The 20,914-nt window shown below is 51.4% G+C and overlaps 2 protein-coding genes across 7 annotated transcripts in view; both read left to right on the top strand.

Annotated features, from left to right (window-relative positions):
* The window catches only part of LOC310882600 (fer-1-like protein 4), a 39,808-nt gene extending 25,848 nt beyond the window's left edge, over positions 1–13,960 (top strand). Inside the window, exons 34-45 of one of the 6 annotated variants that reach the window (XM_083801555.1) lie at positions 304–435; positions 3,300–3,410; positions 3,884–4,011; positions 4,493–4,663; positions 5,492–5,646; positions 6,994–7,172; positions 8,259–8,344; positions 9,303–9,401; positions 9,666–9,907; positions 11,169–11,449; positions 12,158–12,258; positions 12,800–13,960. In XM_083801555.1, coding sequence (XP_083657681.1) covers positions 304–435; positions 3,300–3,410; positions 3,884–4,011; positions 4,493–4,663; positions 5,492–5,646; positions 6,994–7,172; positions 8,259–8,344; positions 9,303–9,401; positions 9,666–9,907; positions 11,169–11,449; positions 12,158–12,258; positions 12,800–12,980 — 1,866 coding nt within the window. In that variant the 3' untranslated portion in view covers positions 12,981–13,960. Of the gene's footprint in view, positions 1–303; positions 436–3,299; positions 3,411–3,883; positions 4,012–4,492; positions 4,664–5,491; positions 5,647–6,791; positions 6,972–6,993; positions 7,173–8,258; positions 8,345–9,302; positions 9,402–9,665; positions 9,908–11,168; positions 11,450–12,157; positions 12,259–12,799 lie in introns of those variants that run through there. The other 5 variants (XM_083801556.1, XR_014573041.1, XR_014573042.1 and 2 more) reach the window with 5 other exon arrangements.
* Positions 13,961–14,147: 187 nt separating this feature from the next.
* Positions 14,148–20,914, top strand: part of LOC310882604 (arf-GAP with SH3 domain, ANK repeat and PH domain-containing protein 1-like) — a 26,948-nt gene continuing 20,181 nt past the window's right edge. The window contains exons 1-3 of the mRNA XM_083801566.1: positions 14,148–15,257; positions 19,354–19,426; positions 19,684–19,883. Coding sequence (XP_083657692.1) covers positions 15,132–15,257; positions 19,354–19,426; positions 19,684–19,883 — 399 coding nt within the window. The 5' untranslated portion in view covers positions 14,148–15,131. The remainder of the gene's footprint in view (positions 15,258–19,353; positions 19,427–19,683; positions 19,884–20,914) is intronic.

The raw sequence follows: 20,914 nt of genomic DNA, 5'->3' as shown, positions 1-20,914 counted from the left end.
CACTTTCCTGCAGTGGAGATTAGACTGGGATAGAGAACCTGATCCAGTAGTGTGCACTGGGCCCCATCTTTGCTGGGCTCTGAAACAGCTAGTGAGATCCTGAAGTTCAACTGGGATGTGTGTGCTCATCTGAGGATGGGCCCGGGGTGATAAAGAAAACCTCACACTGAGTAATACCAGGGTAAAGCAAGGCAAGGTGAAATGGTCAAAGCAGGGGAAAGATGGTCTTTCCCCTCTTAAAGGGGACTCTTCTCCCCTTAAGATATCAGGAAAAGGCCTAAGATGACTTTCTACTTCTTACAGATCTATAACTCTGAGCTGGAAAATGAGTTTGGTAATTTTGAAGACTGGCTGTGTATTTTTCCCCTTCATCGTGGCAAAGCAAATGAGGATGAAGATGGAAATGAGGATGAACATTTTGTCGGGAAGTACAAGGTATCATTTGAATAAAGTTTGTGCTGTACATGGAAGAAAATTCTTAGGGTGACCTGTGTCTCAGAGAATTCAGATGCCAGCAAAGCCTCAGCGAGGATGAATGTGTCCAAATAATGTGAGGCTATGGTGAGGCATGGCCAGGGTACTATAGGGGCCTGTCAAAGTAACTGTGTGCTGTGGTCTTTTGTTAGCTGATAAATCCACCTACTTTAGATTTTTTTACCTCTTAAGAAAGTGAGAGCATGAAGCATGAAGGAACACACATCCCGGTTGAGGCCTCTGGGTATGTTTAGTATGTAAGTAAGTATTAGTGAGCTTCACTGTTTGCAAAATTAACAAAGCTTGTCTAAAATAAATATCGTTCTCCCACAGAGGAGCTCTTGAAGACTGAAACATCAACTACAAAGGTTGATTTACAAAGGTCCCTAGGAAACCTTTGGTGTCTTCCTGCCTTTGGTACCTTTGGCAGTCCAGTTATGTGCTTGGAGATGTTCAGATCTTCTGGCATCAGCAGTGGCCTGAGAACCTAACTTGCAAACAGGGATGGCCTGGGCCATATAGGCATGATGGTGCTTTTGTAAAGGGCTGTTCCCATGGGCACAGGGTGTCTGTTGTCTGCATGGGCAATGGCTCTGACTTCCCAGCTGGCAAGAGGGGCTGGTCTTGGTGGCTTCAATCCCATCTGAGATGTTCTCTTGTATCTAGCCATTATCATTGGGAGTATGCCTCCCCACTCAGGAGACCTGGAAGGCCCAGCTGATCAATACATGGCTGAGAGGCTGGTGCCATTGCAGGAATTTGGGATTTTTTGATCATGGGGAATTCTACTCGGCACCTGGCCTGATGGCTGTCGATGGGTCCCACCTGTCTCAAAGAGGGAAACAGATTCTAGCCCAGGAGCTGGCAGGGCTTATTGAGAGGGCTTTAAACTAGGTATGAAGGGGGACGGAGATGCAATGAGGCTTGATAGAGGTGAGCCTGGGGGAGGAGTCCCAGGGTTGGGGGTGAGGGCAATGGCACAACTGAAGTGCATCTACAGCAATGCACACAGCATGGGCAACAAACAGGAGGAGGTGGAAGCCATTGTGCAGCAGGCAAGCTATAACTTTGTCGCCAACACTGACACGTGGTGGGACCGCTCCCACGACTGGAGTGCTGCAATGGATGGCTACAAGCTCTTCAGAAGGGACGGGCAACTTAGGAGGGGAGGTGACGTGACTCTCTGTATTAGAGAGTGTTTTGATGTTGTTGAGCTCAGGGTTGGGAATGATAAGGTAGAGTCCCTGTGGTTAAGGATCAGGGGGTTGGCCGACAAGGCGGACATCCTGGTGGGGGTCTGTAATAGACTGCCAAACCACGATGAAGGGGCAGAAGAGGCGTTCTGTAAGCAGCTGGTGGAAGTCACTCAATCGTCAGCGCTTGCTCTCATGGGGGACTTCAACTTCCCGGACATGTGCTGGAAATACAACACAGCCCTGAGGAAGCAGCCTAGAAGGTTCCTGGAGTGCGTGGAGGACAGCTTCCTGACTCAGCTGGTTAGTGAGCCTACCAGAGGGGTGCCCCGCTAGACCTGCTGTTCACGAACAGAGAAGGACTGGTGGGAGATGTGGTGGTAAGGAGTTGTCTTGGGCAGAGGGACCACGAAATGGTAGAGTTCTCTGTTCTTGGTGAAGTCAGGAGGGGAGGAGGGCGTCAGTAAAACTGCTACCTTGGACCTCCAGAGGGCAGACTTTGAATTGTTCAGGACACTGGTAGGGAGGGTCCCTTGGGAGCCAGTTCTGAAGGGCAGAGGGGTCCAGGAAGGCTGGACGCTCCTCAAGAAGGAAGTCTGAAAGGCTCAGGAGCAGGCTGTCCCCATGTGCCGTAAGATGGGCTGGCAGGAAGAAGACTGGAGTGGCTGAACAGGGAACTTTTGCTGAGTGTCTGGGAGAACAAGAGTTTATGTCCGGTGGAAGAAGGGGTTGGCAACTTGGGGAGAGTACAGGGAAGTTGTCAGCTGTGCAGAGAAAAAAATCAGGAGGGATCTGGCCAGGGTCGATGGGCAGAGGCCAAGGGGATGAGGTTCAACATGGCTAAGTGCCAGGTCCTGCACTTTGGCCACAACAACCCCATGCAGTGCTACAGGCTTGGGGCAGAGTGGCTGGAAAGCTGTGCAGAGGAAAAGGATCTGGGGGTGCTGATTGATGCTCGCCTCATCATGAGCCGGCAGTGTGCCCAGGTGGCCAAGAAGGCCAACGGCATCCTGGCCTGTATCAGGAATAGTGTGGCCAGCAGGGCTAGGGAGGTGATCGTCCCCAGTACTCTGCTCTGATGAGGCCGCACCTCGAGTGCTGTGTTCAGCCTTGGGCCCCTCAGTACAAGAAGGACATCGAGGCCCTGGAGCGTGTCCAGAGAAGGGCTACGAAGCTGGTGAAGGGCCTGGAGCACAAGTCCTATGAGGAGTGGCTGAGGGAGCTGGGGGTGTTTAGTCTGGAGAAGAGGAAGCTCAGGGGAGACCTCATTGCTCTCTACAGATACCTGAAAGGAAGGTGTGGGGAGCTGGGGGTCGGCCTCTTCTCACAGGTAACTAGTGATAGGACTAGAGGGAATGGCCTCAAGTTGCATCGGGGGAGGTTTAGGTTGGAAATTAGGAGACATTTCTTCTCAGAAAGAGCAGTCAGGCATTGGAACGGTTGCCCAGGGAGGTAGGTGGTGTCACTGTCCCTGGGGGTGTTCAAGGAAAGGTTGGACATGGTGCTTGGGGACATGGTTTAGAGGGTAACATTGGTGGTAGGGTGATGGTTGGACCAGATGATCTTGGAGGTCTTTTCCAACCTTAACGATTCTATGATTCTGTGATTCTATCTGCAGTGTCTTTATTGCAGGGCTCCTTCTATGTCTACCCTACTGTGGAAGCCAGCAAGGAGCCAAGGGTCTCCCAGGGTGTTCCAAGGAACAGGCCCATCAAGGTTCTCATTAGAGTTTATGTTGTTAAGGTAAGTCTCTTGTGGTGGTGACAGTAATGCTTGGAGGTCTGCCCCTTCCTAAGGACATCCTGCCATTCACCACTTAGTGAATTTGAGCAGTGGCACTTGTGAAAGGCTCGATACTGGCTTACAGGCTCTGCTTGGCCAGTTGGAGTCCGTTACAGTGGGGGCTTGTATTTATTCCTTGTCCATGGAGAGCCTTCTGGGCTTTGTATCTTCATGAGGTGCTAAGAATCTAGATGGGCATTGCCCAGCTCCTGTCATCTGCCTTGAGACAGTGAGCAAGCAGGTGGGCTGGCAGCTGGAGGCATCTGTTGCTTGTTAAGTGGGGATTTGCATGGCAGCAAATGTGCTTCACTTGCTGGGGCAGCTACTGGAAACACCTGACCAGTGAGCTTGGGTGGTCTCAGGCCCCACACAGTGTCTCCTATGCATGTTGCTCTCTGCAGCTGATGTATGGCTCTACCTCTTGTGTATTCCAGGCTACAAACCTGTCTCCAGCAGACCCCAATGGCAAAGCAGACCCCTACGTGGTGGTGACAGTGGGGCAGGAGCGGAAGGACACCAAGGAGCGATACATCCCAAAGCAGCTCAATCCTGTGTTTGGAGAGTATGTAGGAAGTTTTCCTCTAGTAGGATTAATGGGAATAGTGTAAATATAGGGCTCATGCTGCGTCCCAGCATTTGCAGTCTTCTGTTCCTCTCTGCTGGAGAATCTTGTACTATAACACAAAGGTGCCAGACATGTCTCCCGCCTCCATCTGTCACAGGAGTGTTTGGGTTTAGGAGTGAAGCACTCAAAGGACGTGATTTATCAGACAAAGTAGCAAGCCAAGCAGCAACAGAGCTTTGGAGACATTTGTCCTTACCTCCAACAAGGAGCTCTATCCAACAGCATACACTCCTGGGTGAATAACTCCTTTGTTTGAATATGCACACTGAAAACTGCACACACTGAACTTTGCAGAGCCAAATTCTATCAGAGTCTTAGGGTTGGCAAATACAGTTCTTAAATGGGTAGGATGGGTGAAACAGAGCATGTATTTCATATCTCCTTGCTAACTGCACTTTCCAAATCTGCTTCTGTTCAGAGTTGTGGAGCTGACAGTCTCCTTTCCCATGGAATCAGAGCTCACTGTGGCAATATTTGACCATGATTTGGTTGGATCTGATGATCTGATTGGGGAGACCAAGATTGATTTGGAGAATCGATTCTACAGCAAGCACAGGGCCAACTGTGGAGTGGCTTTGCAGTATGACATGTAGGTACTAGTCTGACACATTAGGGCTGTGAGAGTTCTTTTCGCCTACTGTTCAGGTGGGTAACAGAGCACCTCCAGTTCTGGAGGATGACCCTTGCAGCCACGGTATTCTTTGAGCAGGTATCATGCAGATGCACTACAAGGAATATGGATAAGTCCATCTCTTTTTATTATTATTTTTTTTTTGTCTCCTACCCATTTCCTGTGATAGCTCTAACTCCTACTGCAGAAGGATACATTTTGCATGTAGTAGCAAAAAAATCTTTAATGCTTTCATATTGGTGTTCCGTGAAAAAAACAATCATTTAACAGTGTTGTAATTTTGACCTCTTTCAGAAAGTAAGGCAGTTTCTTTAGAACTAGATGATTCTGTGAGCACCTAGGCTCATGATGTCTATTTTCCTTTGTCCTCATGTAATATATATTCTCTGGTGTATTTTTCTGGTGTGTTTGGCCACATTTTCTGTAAACACTTTTCTCCCCTGTTACTTGATAATTAGCTGTTGGAATTGAGCTGTTAATTAGCTGTTGGAATTGAGTTCCCAGAACAGCTAACACCTCTCTCCCAGTTCGGAGCTGCAGCTGGAACTGCTGCTGTTGCTGCTCTGACGCCAATGGTTCTGTGAGGTGCAACCCTGGCTTGTTCTGGGAGAGGAAATCTCGTTAAGCTTTTCATTCATTAAGCTTCTTTGTGTCTGTGGTTTCCCCAATGAAACTCTGAGCAGGGAGCTTGTGGTATAGCCTGTGTTGGAAGGAGGACAGGGGATCTCCTAAACTATGAAAAAAACCTGTCATGTCTAAACTATATGTGTTCTCCCTTCCACACAGAGATGGCTACAACATGTGGCGAGATGCTTTCAAGCCCACACAGATCCTGGATAGCTTATGCAAGAAAACCTCACTACCTGCAGCAGAGTACAGACAGGAGGAGGTCAAAGTGGGCAATAAAATCTTCAAGGTTCCTCCAGAGGCATTTCCTGAAGGTACAGAGGGCATGGCTACTCCTGTGCTCAGTGGTGAACCGGGCTAGGAACCCAACCCAACAGCCTCTCTTCCCTGAAGTGTCCAGGCCAGTTGGGCTGTTTGCCCCCACTTTGCACCCTGCCCATATTTCTGGGTCACTGTTGGGAGCATTCTCAGCTCTCAGTGTCCTGGCTTTGGTGGATGATGGTGTTGCAATGGGGGAGATGTGATCCAGGCCATTAGATCCCAAAGCAGCTTCTCAGACAGTGAGTGGAACATTTCTTCTGCAAAGTAAACCCTCTCGCACAGCAGTGCATGGGCATTTGATCCTTGTTCAGCCAGAGAAGGTGTAGCTTATTCTAGTGGCTGACACTGTTATGGAGCTTTATCTCCATCTGCTTGTGACCACCATCACCAAGACATTGGGTGGGGGGGAGAAGGGGAGACTTTTAGTCTCCTTTCCTTCTCCTAGATGGCTTCATCCTTCAGGGATGCTCTCTGCTTCTGGTGGTTTTGGGTGCTTTGGGTAACACCCCACTGCTCCTCACTATTTATTTCCTCCTTATGGGCAGCTTCCACATCTCCTTTGCTATTTTTTTTCCTCCTTACTGGAATTATAAGCTGTGAGTTGGGACCACAGGTGACCAAGAACATAGTGACTTACACCCTTTGCCAGCAGTGATGCAGAACCTTCCTGAACTGTTCCTTCTGAGCTTGTTCCCTCCAGTGACAAACACTCATGCAGTGAGACCAGCCTGGAGAAAAGGATGGAGCAGATGTGGCCTGCTTCTGGATGACTGGATCTTGTGAGGCAATGCTATGTTGCCTGCAGAAAGGATGCTTTCTGTGTCTGTTCTGCCCAAAGAGCAGGACAATTTTATGTGTTCAGACAACTTTACCTTCTGCTTGTTTCAGTGTTCCTCTGCTTTCTGCAGGTTTCTCTAAGGGCTGGTTGTGTCATGAATGGGAAAATGTGTCATGAATGGGAAATAAATCCCACTCAGGAAAGGACAAGGCTGCCCTGTGGACCTCTGTCATGATCAGGGCCTGCTTGGGATGGTTTTGGTTTCAGAGTGATATCCAAAGGGCCGGTGTTCTCTTTAAACCTGGGAGTGAGTGGGTTAGTATGTCCTTACCCATTGGTTCCTGTTTTTCTCCCCACCAGCGGGCTTTACTTTGGTCTTGAACTGCTATTTGCCTTCACTCTATGCCAAATGAGTCAGTCAGCAGCACAGACTGTTTCTTCTGGGAAGCTGCTTGTTTGCCCAGTCCATCATCTATACATACCTGTGCCGGTGACTAATTTCCTGAAGCAGCTCTTTCCAGCCAGATTCCTTCATCTTCTGCCTGACTCTGTCCTGCTGCAGAGGCCTCTGCAAGGAACCAGAGAGGAGTGGCAGATGAGAACTGGTCAGTGGATGATGAACATAAGGCTTTGTACGTTCTGCAGCACTGGGAAGAGATGCCAGGATGTGGGTACAAGCTGGTACCAGAGCATGTAGAGATCCGGTCCCTTTACAACCCAGAGAACCCTGGGCTCGTGCAGGTGAGATGTGTCTCCTTGTCCAACTTAGACATTTCTCTGGCAAGGACTTTTGGGGTGACTGGTTCTCAGCTTCTTGGCTGGTCCCCTGTTGTCCCTTTGTCTCCTCATTGTGGCACAAGTCCCATGCTCTGCCCCTGCCTGGGTGGGCAACTGGAGTTGTGTGCACGTCCAGCCCTGCTATGGAAGGAGGACTGCTGCCCTTGTGTGTTTTTTGTTCAGATCCACCCTTGGAGTTTAGTGGAGCTCCTGGACCTCTCTTCATTGATGTTGTGGTCACAATATTGGTGGCCAAGAGTCCTTCCTTTCTCCTCAGGCCACACAGCTGCTCCAATGAGGATACTGTGTGGGTGGCAAGGGACCTGCTCTGCCATGGTCGGTGGTAGTGTCCTTGCCTTTCCCTGCCTCTTCCTCTGCTTTAGCCCCTGTCATTGCTCCTTTGCTCCCCTGCAAAAACCCTGTTCTGCCCTCTTGTCTTTTTCCTGCTCTCCCAGGTCACCATCACCGTAGAACAGGGCCTTGGAAGTAACATTGGTGGCTCCTGACCTGGGGACCTGGGCTGGGGTCCCGGCTCCCTTTGCTGTTCAGACAGCAGAAGCTGCTCCCACACTTTGAGCTGGATGTGAGCAGTGCCTGCAGGGAGTGTGGGACAGCAGCTCCAAGAGGAGGTGTTTCCTTCTGCTGGTGCCAATGGCCATACATTGAGCCCTGTCTGGTGGTTCCTCCACCACAGAGCACCTGGAGCTGGAGAGCCAAGATGCTCTGCACAGTGACTGGCCTGTGCTGCAGCCAGGCTGCCCATGGGGTTTCCAGGCTGGAAAGATGTTTGTGTTTGAAATAGACTCAGTTCAGCTGAGATGTTTTTTCTTGGCATCAGGGTGGGGAGGTAAAGAAGGTATTTTGAGTAGTTCCAATTTTTTTTTCCAACCCATTCTAAAATACAGTCACACAAAGCTCTGAAGTGCTGGGGGTGGGGAGGAAGGAGACAAGTAGTGGCTTTCTGGTGAAAGCTTTCCTTGCAGGTCCAATCCTTTGCTCCTTGAAGGGTGGTCAGTCTTCTGAAACCTCTCTGCTCTCTTCTCTCATCAGGGCTCCTTGCACATGTGGATTGACATGTTTCCAAATGATGTCCCTGCACCACCACCAGTGAATATCAAGCCACGACTGCCTATCAGGTAGCACCCCCGGGAGCAGAGCTGGGACTAGTGAGCCCATGTGGAGGGTTACTGTCCCCTGCTGTGCCTGCTGGGATGTGCTGCAAAGTCCCATGCAGACTGATTGTGCTTTCTGGCACACAGCACTCTCCTTTGCTTCAGTTCTGGGTGTAGCATGGTGTCTTGGTGCATTGGCGTGGGGCACAAGTGCTTCAGCTGCACAAGTGCTCGTGAAGGGCAGGGTTAAACTCCTTGAATGGTGGACATAGAGGAGATGGAAATCCAGGTCTGAGCTGTTCACATAGCTCTTTTCTGGCTAGTGAATGGAAGTCCTCTGGGTGCCTGGAGAAGTGAAGTTGAAGGAGGTGATCTGTTGTTTTCAGTGATCTAATAAGACTATTCAGATGACGGGGCTGGGTTCTTCTCAGAGGTGCATGTGAAAGGACATGAGATAATGGACACAACTTGCAGCAAGGGAAACTCCAACTAGATATAGTTCACAATGAGAGTGAGGAAACTCTGGGACAGGGACCCAAGGAACTGGAGAAGTGCTGGGATATTCAGCCTTGGAAATATTTGTAACTCATAAGGACAAGGCCCTGAGCAATCTGATCTACTGTGAAGTTAGAGAAGGAGGTTGGAGTGGAGACTGCAGAGGTCCCTTCCTGCCTAAGCCTTTCTGTGTCCCTGTCTTAGTGGTGCTGGGTGGGCTTGCACCACACCAGGAATTAGCTTTGCATAAGCTGCTTGTTTTGTCTGTGGGTGTTCGTCTTGCAGGGCTGTAACCCAGCAAAAAAGCAAAGGCTTTGTGCAAAGCAATGAGACTGCTGGGCTGGGCAGGGCCAGAGGAGCTTTGTCAGGGTACCACAGGGCTAGGAGGGTTCAGGTCCTACTGCTCCGCTGGTGTAGACTTGATCTGCCCCCCCAGGCACCAAGCATGAGAGCAGGTGTCTCACCCACCCCTGTGTCCCTCCCACAGCTATGAGTTGCGTGTGATTATCTGGAACACAGACGACGTAATCCTTGATGATGTCAACCCAATAACTGGAGAGCCTTCTAGCGACATCTACGTGAAAAGGTCTGACGGGAGCCAGCAGGAGGACAGATCCTGGCTGTCCAGCTCTCTGCTCTGCCCCTCACCCCTCACTTCCTCCTCTGAACCTCTGCCCCTCCCTGCCCCTGCACTGAATGCTCTTAGCCCCAAAGATGGTGGTCAGGTGTTGGCGCAATCTGGCTGTTTGTCCCTTCCTTTCCTGCTACCCCATGGGTAGCCCCTCCATCTTTCTAGTCTGTCTTTGGGACTGAATGACAGGGGTAGGAGATAACTGAGTTTCTCCTGCAGCTGGATAAAGGGACTCGACCATGACAAGCAGGAGACGGATGTTCACTTCAACTCCTTGACCGGGGAGGGCAATTTCAACTGGAGGTTCATCTTCCGCTTCAACTATCTCCCAACTGAGAAGGAGATCACCTACAAGAAGAAGGATTCTGTCTTTTCAGTGGAGGAATCAGAGTTTCGTGAACCAGCTGTTCTGGTTCTCCAGGTCTGGGATTATGACAGGATCTCAGCTAACGACTTTCTAGGTATGGTATGGTCTGCTGGGAGTGGGGTGGCTGTCCCTCACCTTGATGGAGTATTACAGCATTTTCCTGGGGGTCTAGCTCTTCAAGACGAGGCACCAGCAGTGCCAGATCAAGCTCTTCAGTTCAGCAGTAACCTGGGCTGCCTTTTGGCATGTGAGTGATAGGCAGAGCATAGTGGTGCACAGCTGCCCCACGGAAACACACTGAGCTGGCATGTTTGTCCCAAGGTCTTGCTGGGACTACACCCAACAAGCACTTGTGCCTCCATGTGATGCTTTCAGTGGTGATTTTTTCAGCAGTGCTACTCGAGCACTAAGGAAAGTGTTAGAGAGCAATACCAGTGCTTCCTGGCAAGCACAGTCTCAGGAATGTTTAGGCAGGAAGGGGTCTGCAGTCTATTGCAAACTGTCTGCTCCGAGTAGGGAGATGCAATGTAGATCAGGTTGCTCAGAGCCTTGTCTGGGGGAGTTTTGACAATCTCCAAGAATGGAGATCCCAGCATCCCTGTGGGCCCCTCTTCTGTGCTGCACCATTCTCATAATTCTCAAATTGTTCTACCTATTTCTAATTAGAGTTTTCCTTGCTGCAGCTTGTGCCTGTTGCTTTACATGATCTAGTTAGCTGACACCTCTCTTGTGTTGGGGGGTCCAAAAATGGACACAATAACGATACGCAGTCTCACCAGAGCTGAACAGGGGGGAATTCCCATTTTTCTTGGTTGCTGGCCAATACAGACCAGTATGTGATAAGACTTACTTGCTGCAAGGCCTGAGTGCTGAACTGGGGCAGGAGCTCCTTCCAAGGAAGACAGTAGAAGGCCAAACAGGGGAGTGAACTGAGGCTATTTCAGGTATAGGTCAGAGGTGAAAACCTCAATAAGTTTTCCAGATTTTATAATTCCTTATTATAATATAGTCTGCAGGAACAAGGGGGGAAGAGGAGTTTGGTGTGTGAGGAGAGCAGGGTGGAACATGGCATTGTTTTCACAATAACCCACTGTACCACATGCAAGCCAAACTGGCCACATCAGACTGAGGAGACAAGACCTGTAGCTTCTGCCTCTTAGTCTCCAGCTCTTGGGCTGGTCCTTTCCTATGCTGAGCTTCATGTTCTCCACCCATAAATGAGCAATACACTGTTAGACCATTGCAGCAGCTGGGACATGCTAGTGGTGGTAGGAGCATGGCTGAGACAAGCCAACTGGTGCGTGAGGTTCACCGCAGGGTTTCACCATGAGCTTTTCTCTTTACGGTGCCTGCAGGCTCCATCGAGCTGAAGCTGCATGACATGGTGCGGGCGGCCAAGAGCTCAGAGCATTGCACCATCAAAATGGCAAAGGAGAATGCTACACCTCGCTTCTCCATCTTCCGAAACAAGCGCATGCGTGGCTGGTGGCCCTTCATCAGACTTGAAGATCAAGAAGACAAGGAGAGAGAGGAGAGGAAAGCCAAGCAGAAAAGGAAGAAAAAGAAGTGGAGCAGCTCTGTCAAACAAGAAGACATTGAGTTCACAGACCCCAGTGGGAACAAGTACCTCCTGACGGTAAGGCAGGGCATTAGCAGAGGTGAGCAGAGAGCCAGTGACATGCATTTGTCATGACATGGCTACCTGTCCTGTGTGCACGTAACCTGCAGAGGCAGCAATGGCCTAGTTGCCCAGAACGTCATGTAGGATCTTGGGGACCTGTCCCATCTGCTGCAAGTCCAGTGCTTCATCTACCCAGAGGTGCCAGCTGGAGTGGTGTGCTGGGGGTGTCTTCATATCTTCTTCTGAGCTTCCTGTAGAGCAGTTCTCAGCAAGAGGAGCAATGCAAGAGGCACCTGGCTCCCCATAAATCAGACAGGACAGCAGAAAGTTAGGCATGTCCTAGGGTCTCTGCCAACCCCAGAGAGGCAGGTGATGAATATCCCTGAGTGGACTTGCTGCTGATGGCCCAGCTAGTGGACCACTGCTTGTCCCCATGGCTGACTTGTTTTCAGTACCAGTGTGAGAGATTGCAGCCAAATTCAGATAACTGGGGAGCGCATTACAATATAGTGTCTTCCCTGCCAAATGGGTAGTTTTCGGCCAGACCGCAATTTCCCCTGGTTGTAAAGTAAGAGACTCTGCAGCTAACGACTGGAAGGAAAAGTTAATTCCTCTCCAAGTGGCACTGGGAGAAAAATAGCCAGTCTAGGCAAGGCACATGGCTAGCAAGTTGCTTTGTGAAGCAGCATGTGCAGCTGTGGCTCAGGCATGTTCCCCCTCCAGGGTAAGGTGGAAGCGGAGTTCCAGCTGCTGACTGTGGAGGAGGCTGAGAAAAGTCCTGTTGGATTGGGCCGAAAAGAGCCTGAACCCCTGGAAAAGCCTAAGTGAGTATCTGCATTCATCACCTTTTAGAATGGCTGGCTCGTGTCAGGGGTATCTGTGTGTTTGGCAGCAGTGTGGGAAGAGGGAGAATCTGCTCATCAGGAAGTTCAGAGCAATTGAAGGACAAGGTGGTGGGATCTGCAGGACTGGGGCTGCCAGCGCTTCCCAGAGCTTGGGTGGGTCCAGCAGGACTTGTGGCAGCCGCAGCTGGGCCAGGGCTGATCTCAAGAGGGTACTCAGGGCAGTTGTGCTGTAACATCACCTGCATGAAAGGCACCTCTCATTTAACCATATGAACATACCTGTTAGCCATGGGGGTGCAGGACAGCTCTGCTGGGGCTGTCCTGAGGCTCAGGAGTCAGCTCTGCTGTCAGCAGTGCTTTCACAGGGACTGTGATTATTGTAGCCCCCAGGGTAATCCTTTCTGGAAGCAGCAGGAAGAGCTGGTGGCCTGTGAGGTTGGCAGGGCACCAGTGCAGACGAGCTTATGTGCTGCTCTGTGGCTTGAGCCTCTGCTGATCTCTTCATCCATTTATGTTCCAGCCGGCCAAAAACTTCTTTCAACTGGTTTGTGAATCCTATGAAGACCTTTGTGTTCTTCATCTGGAAGCGATACAAGAAGTACATAATCGTGCTGTTCCTGGTTGCTCTTCTGACTGTCTTCCTGGTTTTACTGATCTATACGATGCCTGGATACATCAGTGAGAAGATCATCAATGGATAAATGGTCTCCAGAACAGGACTATTCAAAGACAACTGTGATTATTGCAAGACTTGAGGCTAGATCAGAAAGTTTAAGGAAACCCTGCAGGTGCACAGACAACCTTCAGGGTGAGAGGCCTGGAGAAGTGGCCTCTCTATGAGGAGTCATGTTTCTTGCTAAGTCCCCATGAGATGCTAAGAAACCAAGTAACCAACCTACTAAATAAGGCAAACTCTTTCAAAGACAGTTACAGTTGTGGGAAAAAAAATTGTTCTTTGTTGACCTTGGGGGGATGGTGGGAAAAGGATCACAGATGGGGCTGGCCCCACAGACACGGCAGCTGAAAACAGCTTTTGCCATTGAGAGCCATTCTGGAAGGGATGGGGACATACAGAGCCATCTATGCCCTGGCTGCACAATACCTGGCACTTCTCAGGCCTCCTCGTGCCTGAGGAATTCAGAACACATTGTATAGGGGAAGGCAGGTCTGGTGGAGGGGAGGGCCTGGTGGAGGTGAGACCTGGAAAACCTTTGAATGGGGATTGCCAGGGTGCTGCTGCTGGGTGAAGGGGAGTAGAAGGACAATATAGCCAAGGTAACCATGAGCTCTTTTTATTCCAAGAGCATGGGAACAGAGAGGTCAGCTCTGGACATGGTGGCACCACCCCCGGGACACAGGCTGTTTCTGGTGGTCATGCCTCACTACCTATTTAACAGCGTTCTTTGCATGTGCTGGGCTGGGTATCAGGCTTGCTTCAAATTTCATTTTGGATCTTCGTTTCCACCGGAATAGAGTAATAGAATCACAGAATGGTTTGGGTTGGGAGGGAATTTAAAGGTCATCCAGTTCCAACCCAATTCCAATAAAAACTCCTTGGATGCTCTCTCTGACATTGCTTGGGTTCCCTAGACGTTCCCCCAGGGTCCCGCTGTTGCAGGCAGCCTTCCTGAGGCACCTTTGCCCTTCCTTCCAGGTAGCACAGCCCTGGGATGTCAGCATAGGGTTGTCAGCATGAATCTGCATTATGGTGTTGGGCTGATGTAAATTTAATGAGACTTGTTCTCAGCATGGCCTCCATCGCCCCAGGGTTCCTGTCATCTGCACAGTTGTTGCTGACACAAGCTCTGGCATAACTGGATCTCAAGTCAAGATGTTTCACCATGAGGTTTGACAGGATGGATTCCTTCCTAGTGCAGGAGGTGACAGTGCAGAGGGACAGTGGCATCTCCAGTGAAATTAAGTGGCAGTGGTTTTTTTTGTTGCTGTTGTTATTGAAGACATTTGACTAGTTTGTCTTTCGAATGGAGCAGGAATGGAACAAGTTTTGGGGAGAAAACATCCAGCTGTGGAGAGCCAGGCAGGCAGGGTAAGGAGGGGGTGGGGACTCTGGGTGGGACCCTACAGCTGGGTGCGGGTGAGGGGCAGGCACAGTGCTCCCTGGGGCAGGCGGCAGTGTTTGCTCCAGGATGGCAAAGGGGAGGAAGAGGGAGCCCCCTCTTCCCGCTCCTCAGGGACCCCTGGGCTGCAGGGGAGCAAGTGGGCTGTGGAGGACTCAGGGCATGCAGCACCCACCCGGGGCCCTGGGGTGTGACCACTGCTCCTAGCGCAGCATCACCCCAGCTTTCTGCAGGGGCTGTTGCATGGGTCATCACCTTCACAAGTGGCACATGGTGCACCCCAAAATGCCCAGTGTATCACACGGATGTTTGTTGTGCCCCAGCAGGTGTGTTGCACCCCAGCAGTGCTCAGTGTGCCCCAGCAGCTGTGGTGCACCTCAGCAGTACCTGGTGCACCCCAGGACACCAATGCACACCAGCATGCCATGTGCACACCCCTAGGCAGCTCCTGGGCTCTTACTGCTGCGCTCAGCTGCACTCTCCTCTGAACCACTAGGCTGTGGCTCCCTGTGACTTGAAATAAAGCATGTCTGTCTCAGCCTTCCTTCAGCTTAGGATCGCAGGATTTGCAGCTGTGTCACTCCGTGCATGTATGCATGCAATGAGCATGCATGCCTGTCTGGGCTGTGGGTGTGCAAGGCAAGGGGCTCTCCCCTGCCCTTGCTGCTGGCAGCAGCATGACCCCATCCTCTGCCCTGTTCCCCTGCCTGGCCCCAGTGTGGCCTCGGCTCCCACCAGCAGTTCCCTTTCCTGGCGCCGCCTCACTGCGGCACCATGGCGGCCCTCATCTCGGTGTGCGACTTCATGCAGCAGGTGCAGGAGGACCTCAGCTCGCCCACCACCTCCACCTTCACCAGTCACATGGGCCACTGCAAGGCCACCGCTAGCAGCCTGGAGGAGGTGAGCAGGGGATGGGGACCACAGTGGGGGCACCCCCAGGGGGTCTGGGGGTGGCTGGCCCGATGATGGTCCTGCAGGATCTGTGCTCATACAGGCATCACCGTGTCATTTGTCACCATGAACGGAGAGCGGTGTGAGTACCTCTGGGTGCCGGTGCGTGTTGCAAAAGGCACAGAGCGAAGGCCTGGCAGAGGCTGGTGAGGGGCTGTGGTGGCCGGGGGACTGGCATGGGCCAGTGGGGACAAATGCAAAAGGGGTTGTGTGGGAAGGCTGTGTCTCATACCCAGCTCACACTGCTCCGTAAAGAGAAGACAGAGCACTTTAGTCAGACGAGTATCACCCTAAAGACAAAACAGAATTAAAGGAAGTTGTTGGGGTGGTGGGAGGGTTACCTCGCTTGTCCGAGCTTGAACTGTGCAATACACCAATGTGGGACCTTCGGCAGCCAAATGCATTCAAAAAATCCATGGAGAAAGGGTCAGGGCTGGCGGCTGAGTGCAGCATCCAATGCAAAACTTACATGGGCCAAATGCCTTTGCTTCCAGACCCTGATATGCATTGGCAGGTGCTGGGCAGAAGGCGGAAGGGGCTGCTGGTGCACAAGGGAGTGAGCAGCAGAGATCAATGCCTGGGGAGCCCAGGGAAGTGGTGGAGCTCCCTGTGTGGTCTGGAGGCCCCATGCCCCTTGGTGCCTTCTCCTGCTTGGTCTGATAAATGTGCTGGGACCAAATAAATAACATCACCACCACATCACCTCTCTTGTTATTTTGTAGTTTCAGCAGATGAAGGGAAGGTGCCCAAGGCTTTACCAGGGTCTGTCAGTGGATTGTGACCCCCCTGCACTGTCCTGAAGTCCTCCAGTGCCTGGGGTCAGTTATCTTTGCAGACTTTGAATGGTTCCGCAACTCCATAGATCATTTTGTCAGTGGTGGTTACCAAGGCTTTTCTCTCAGCCCTCTGGAGGCCAGAATTTACTCAGAAGCCTTGGGCATGGGGCAATTTCCTTGTGTTGCTTAAGTTTCCACTGTTGCTCCATTATTCTACCCAAAGCAAAGTTAAAACTTCTGTCCATTAAAACAGAGCTGTTATGTCAGGAAGCTGTGGTTAGAGAGAAAGATGTACACTGCTGAAATTATTGCTGTCTGCAGAGTTCTTGGTTCAGGACTCATGACAGAGTGGACAGAAAACACAATGGCATGGCTCCCACTGCTGAGTGGCAACAAACCTTGGCAAGGCCTGCAGTAAAAGCAGCAAGGGCTGGTGTGAGCTGGGATATGAGGGGACCATATTTCATCTTTGGCAACACAACCCTGGAGGGATGGACCAGGCAGATGGCTAGGAGAACCTCCAAAAAGCGGAAAGCTGAAATAAGGCTTTGAAATGTGCCTGTGGCTGCCTGCTGGAGAGCCAGTGCTCCTCAGGGTCTTGTCAAGACCTAGGTCAGCCCTGGGACCAGAGAAGAGCACTGCTACATCCCTTACAAGGCCACATCCCAAGCTGAAAAAGGAAATTTGATGCAATATTTTAGCTGCATCATGATGGTGCGCATGGCCAAAAGGTGATGTGAGTGCTCAGTCTCCATCCCAGGCTGGCTATCTTTGAAGACCACTAAGTCCCACACGGGTTATAGACTCACAGAAGGTTGTCTTGTGAGTGTTAAAAGCCTATGACAAAGATCAGATTATGTGAACCAATGGTCCCTCTCAGCCTGGGACTTTCTGTGCTCTTGAAAGCCAGTGAGAAGGGAGTGGCATGCTGTGATAGAGCTGGAGCCACAGGATCCTTCTGGTCCTCGGTGTCACCTTGGAAAGGCAAAAATACCCATGCCTGTGACTCCTGCAATGCTTCAGCAAGCAGCTATTAATGAGGGTGTGGGAAAAGCAAATAGTCTTGGCGTGTGCAAACTGCCTTCAGCAGCTGAATACTTGTAACCAGGAGCAGCACCAGTACGGGATAAAGCAGTAAACACAGCAAAAGCCCTCACTTGAGCAAGGAGAGCCCTGGCATGGTGTGAGCTGAGCCTAGCAGTGGTGTGGGCAGTGGCATGCAGGAGTGCTGAGCTGCAGGGGAAGGATAGGTTTTCCACCGCCAGCTCTGGAGGCAGGTCCCCAAACGGAAAGTCATGCAGCTCAGCCCAGTGTAGAACCAGACCCATGTCTTCAAGGCAAGCAAATTCAGGTGAAAATGCAGGCAGGCAGGGAAGCTTGGGGTTTCCTGCCTTGTGATCAGCAACTGTACTCATACACACTTCAGACAGTGCATGATCTTTGGAGGCAGTCCTGCCTCTTGAAGCTGGACTTACGGAGCGATGCGAGGTGGAGGTGGCTGTCGGTGACGGCCTTGGGGATGTCGTGTAGCTGTCTCACCCTGGAGCTGCTCCTCAGAAGCAGGGAAGCCTCTTGGACTGACAGCACCAGCCTAGCAGGCAGGGAATGGTCACAAAGGTGGGTATGGTTTATGGACCCAGGTTGCACCTTCAGGGTGGGGATTATCAGGAGAAAGGAAGAGGAAGGCCACAGATGTGGGAGATTTGAGCATTTCTGTGTGGAGAGCTGAATTTTGATAAAATATGACACATAAATACAACCGGCATCACAAGAGACCTGGGCAGGCTCCTGGGACGTTCTGGAAGGCAGGCAGCCATCCTGGTCAAGATGGCTGCCAGCAGCAGAGAGGAGTGAGGGAGAAAGAGGCTCTGGAGGCTGTTGGACAGGTTGGAGATCAGGGTTTCAGTGGCAGCTGGCTCCAAAATGCCCACTCCCTGTGCCACATACAAGGCCAGGTGAGGAAGAGAAGAGGCCAAGACCAACTGGGCCTAAAAATCTGCTGCAGCGTTGAAGAGGTGAGAGATGTCTGGAACTGGGAAAGCCACCCCAGTGGAGTTTCTGCAAAGGAGACAGACTTCATCTAGGCAAAAGGTCTTCAACTCAAGAAGGGTGAGGAGATGCTTTTGAGGTAGAGAATGGATGTCTGCAGTGGAGATGGGTTTAGCCTGAGCTCGTCCTCCTTGGATATTTGTTTGTCTTCTGGAAAGATATGTAGGACAGCAGACCCTCTTGTCCTAACCTCACTCTGCCACATGGCCCACACTGAGATGTGCCTGTGCATGGCTCCTGCTGTGAGGGCTGTGGCTGGTTTGTGAGATGAATGCAGTGACTCAGACAACTGCAGGGAGCTGTGGCCCAGGAAGGGACTGTCCCAGCCCTGTGGTGGCACTGACAATAACTATGCTTTCAAGTTGAATGTGTTAGTCCTTGAGGTCCCAGATTATCCTGAAGTGCTTTTCCAAACATGGGGATATGAGTGGCTCCAACAGCCCTATCAAAGGATTTGTCAGACACTTCAGGTGCTTTATCCTTACGCTGCTTTTCTGATCTTGGCTCACTGAGATCTCTTTGAAGCACAACACTGGATTCCCTGAGTTGTAATGCTTGGTATGAACATGGCACTGCTGGCTCCAGAGGCGTCTTGCACTGATAGCCCCAGAAACCTCCATTTGAGGGTTTGGCCCGAAAACTCAGTCCTAAACACATCTGGGTGAGACGATGCTAAGGGTTGTGGGTGGCAGCTTATTCCCAGGGAGCAGAATATCTGCTAACTTCTAACTTGGGGTCTGTGTCCATAATTCGAGTTCTCAACATCCCTGCTTAGCTGCACTGAGTTCAGGAAAAAATACAGGAAGATAACTTTCCAGCTTAATGCTCTCTGGATACCTGAAAGTTTATGCTGAAATCCCTCAGATGACATGGTCTTTACTGTGCTGACCCATACAGAGCCTGACTCACATCCTCTTCTGCTACAAGGGTTCAGCTGCATGGCTTGGTTGATGTGGTGCACACCAGAGGACAAAGCCAGTGGAGGTATCCAGCCCCTCCTGCTGTTAAACAGTCCTTTTTCTAAAATATTTTCTGATTCTCTCTTAGTGATTCTTTCACTCACTGGTATTTAAGATACTCATGGATTACTACCACTAGACCATCACCTACCTGCAGGCGGGACAGTCAGGCCTGGGGATGCTGAGGCTTGGGCTGAACTCTGTGGATTACAGAAATGTGTGTATGGATGCAGTCAGTGACCATAACTTCTGCATTTCTAGGCCTTGGATGCAGACCGAGCTGTGCTGCAGAAGATGAGGAAAGCAGCCAAGGCGGAACACAGCTGTGGACAAGGTCAGGGCAGAACAGAGGCTGGGGAGGGGGAAGCTGCAATGGGTGGCCAGGGGGAGTCCTTGCTACAGGCTGGGTTGTCTGCAGCAGAGAATACAGGTCCCAGGGGTTCCTATAGCTGGGTGGTGGGTATGCGGGGCAGCAGGAGGCGGTTGGAGCTGGCTGTGGTGCTTGAGCAGAGCTGGGCATGATGGCTTCCGGCAGGGAGCATATTCTGACCTTCCACCTGCACTCACTGGAGACCATCCGTGTTTTCCCAGATCTCATCAACCACCTGGAAGCCCACATTGCTGCCCAGGAGAAGTTCTCAGCCAACTACCAGCTGGAGGGTGAGGAGCAGCTGGCCAATGCCTTCAGCACCTTCGCAGCCTTCTCTCAGGAGCTGCTGACCGCTGTCAGGAGCCTGGTAGGCAGCTCTGTCCCCTGTGTGACCATCGAGCAGGGCCCCTGGCTTGCAGGGGTATGTGGGTGGGGGGGGTCCCCAGGAAGAGTCTCTGGTCCATAGCCTTAAGGTCCAAGCTCATCCCTTTCCTAGACCAAGGCAGGAGCCCATGGTGAACAGCGGTTTCAGAGCTGGTGATGCAGCCTGCATGGCCAGGACTCTTGGTGCTGACCTCAGGCTGATCAGAAGAGGCGAGCTTATGGTGGCCGTGTCAGAGCCAGGTGGGCTGCAGCATGTGGAGGATGGGGGTCCCCACCAGCCACGATGCCAGCAGGGAAAGGGGTGTACCCAGGAATCCTGCCCTTGTGCCTAAGGCAGGCTCTAGTGGCTTTGGAGGGTGCCGTGTGAAGCCTTGCCAAGGAGCCATCCCCTGCACCAGTTTTCAGAGGCTCACTATGAGTTGGGGTACCTCTCAAGCTCTTCAGGAACAGCTACAAGAGTTTTCAGGAGACAGAAAGCTCTGTTGTGGGCACATTTGCCTAAACTTGGCCTTTCCCTTGTGCTGAAATGACACGGTTGGGATTAGCAAGGAGCTGGGAGAGCCTTGGGGATCACAGAAGTGCTGGCTGCAAGGGTGCTCTGGTTGTTTCCAGTACAGTGTCCTGCATGAAGCCATGCTCTCCCCAGCACTGGCTTAGGCTGGCTGTGCGTTTTTTCTAGCTTGGTAATTTCCAAGATTGGAGGCTTTTAGCTAGCTGTTTTCCAAAGTGGTTCCTTATGTGCGCTCACAAGCAGATGTTGAAGCAAAATGTGTCCAGTGACACCTGCTGGTGACCTGGCTACAGGTATCAGAAAGGATGTGGGGCTTCTGGGAAGAGGGACAGTTTGCAAATAGGTCTTAGGTCCCCAGATGCTTTTCCTGGCTTTGGGTTTTCCCTGTCCTTGTTCAGTGTTAGCAAAAACCACTCTGCCTTATACAAGGCTAGGAGCTGAACTTTTCCAGGCACAGAGCTGGGGGCTGCACCCACAGCTGGATCAGCTTGCTGTTTCCAGGAGCTCCCATGCTATCCTGACTGGCTTGGGCAGTGTCAGCTGCATGATCTCTCTCT

This window comes from Anser anser (assembly GCF_964211835.1).
Source record: "Anser anser genome assembly, chromosome: 16".
Classification (NCBI taxonomy): domain Eukaryota; kingdom Metazoa; phylum Chordata; class Aves; order Anseriformes; family Anatidae; genus Anser; species Anser anser.
This window is presented reverse-complemented; position numbering and strand designations above follow the sequence as displayed.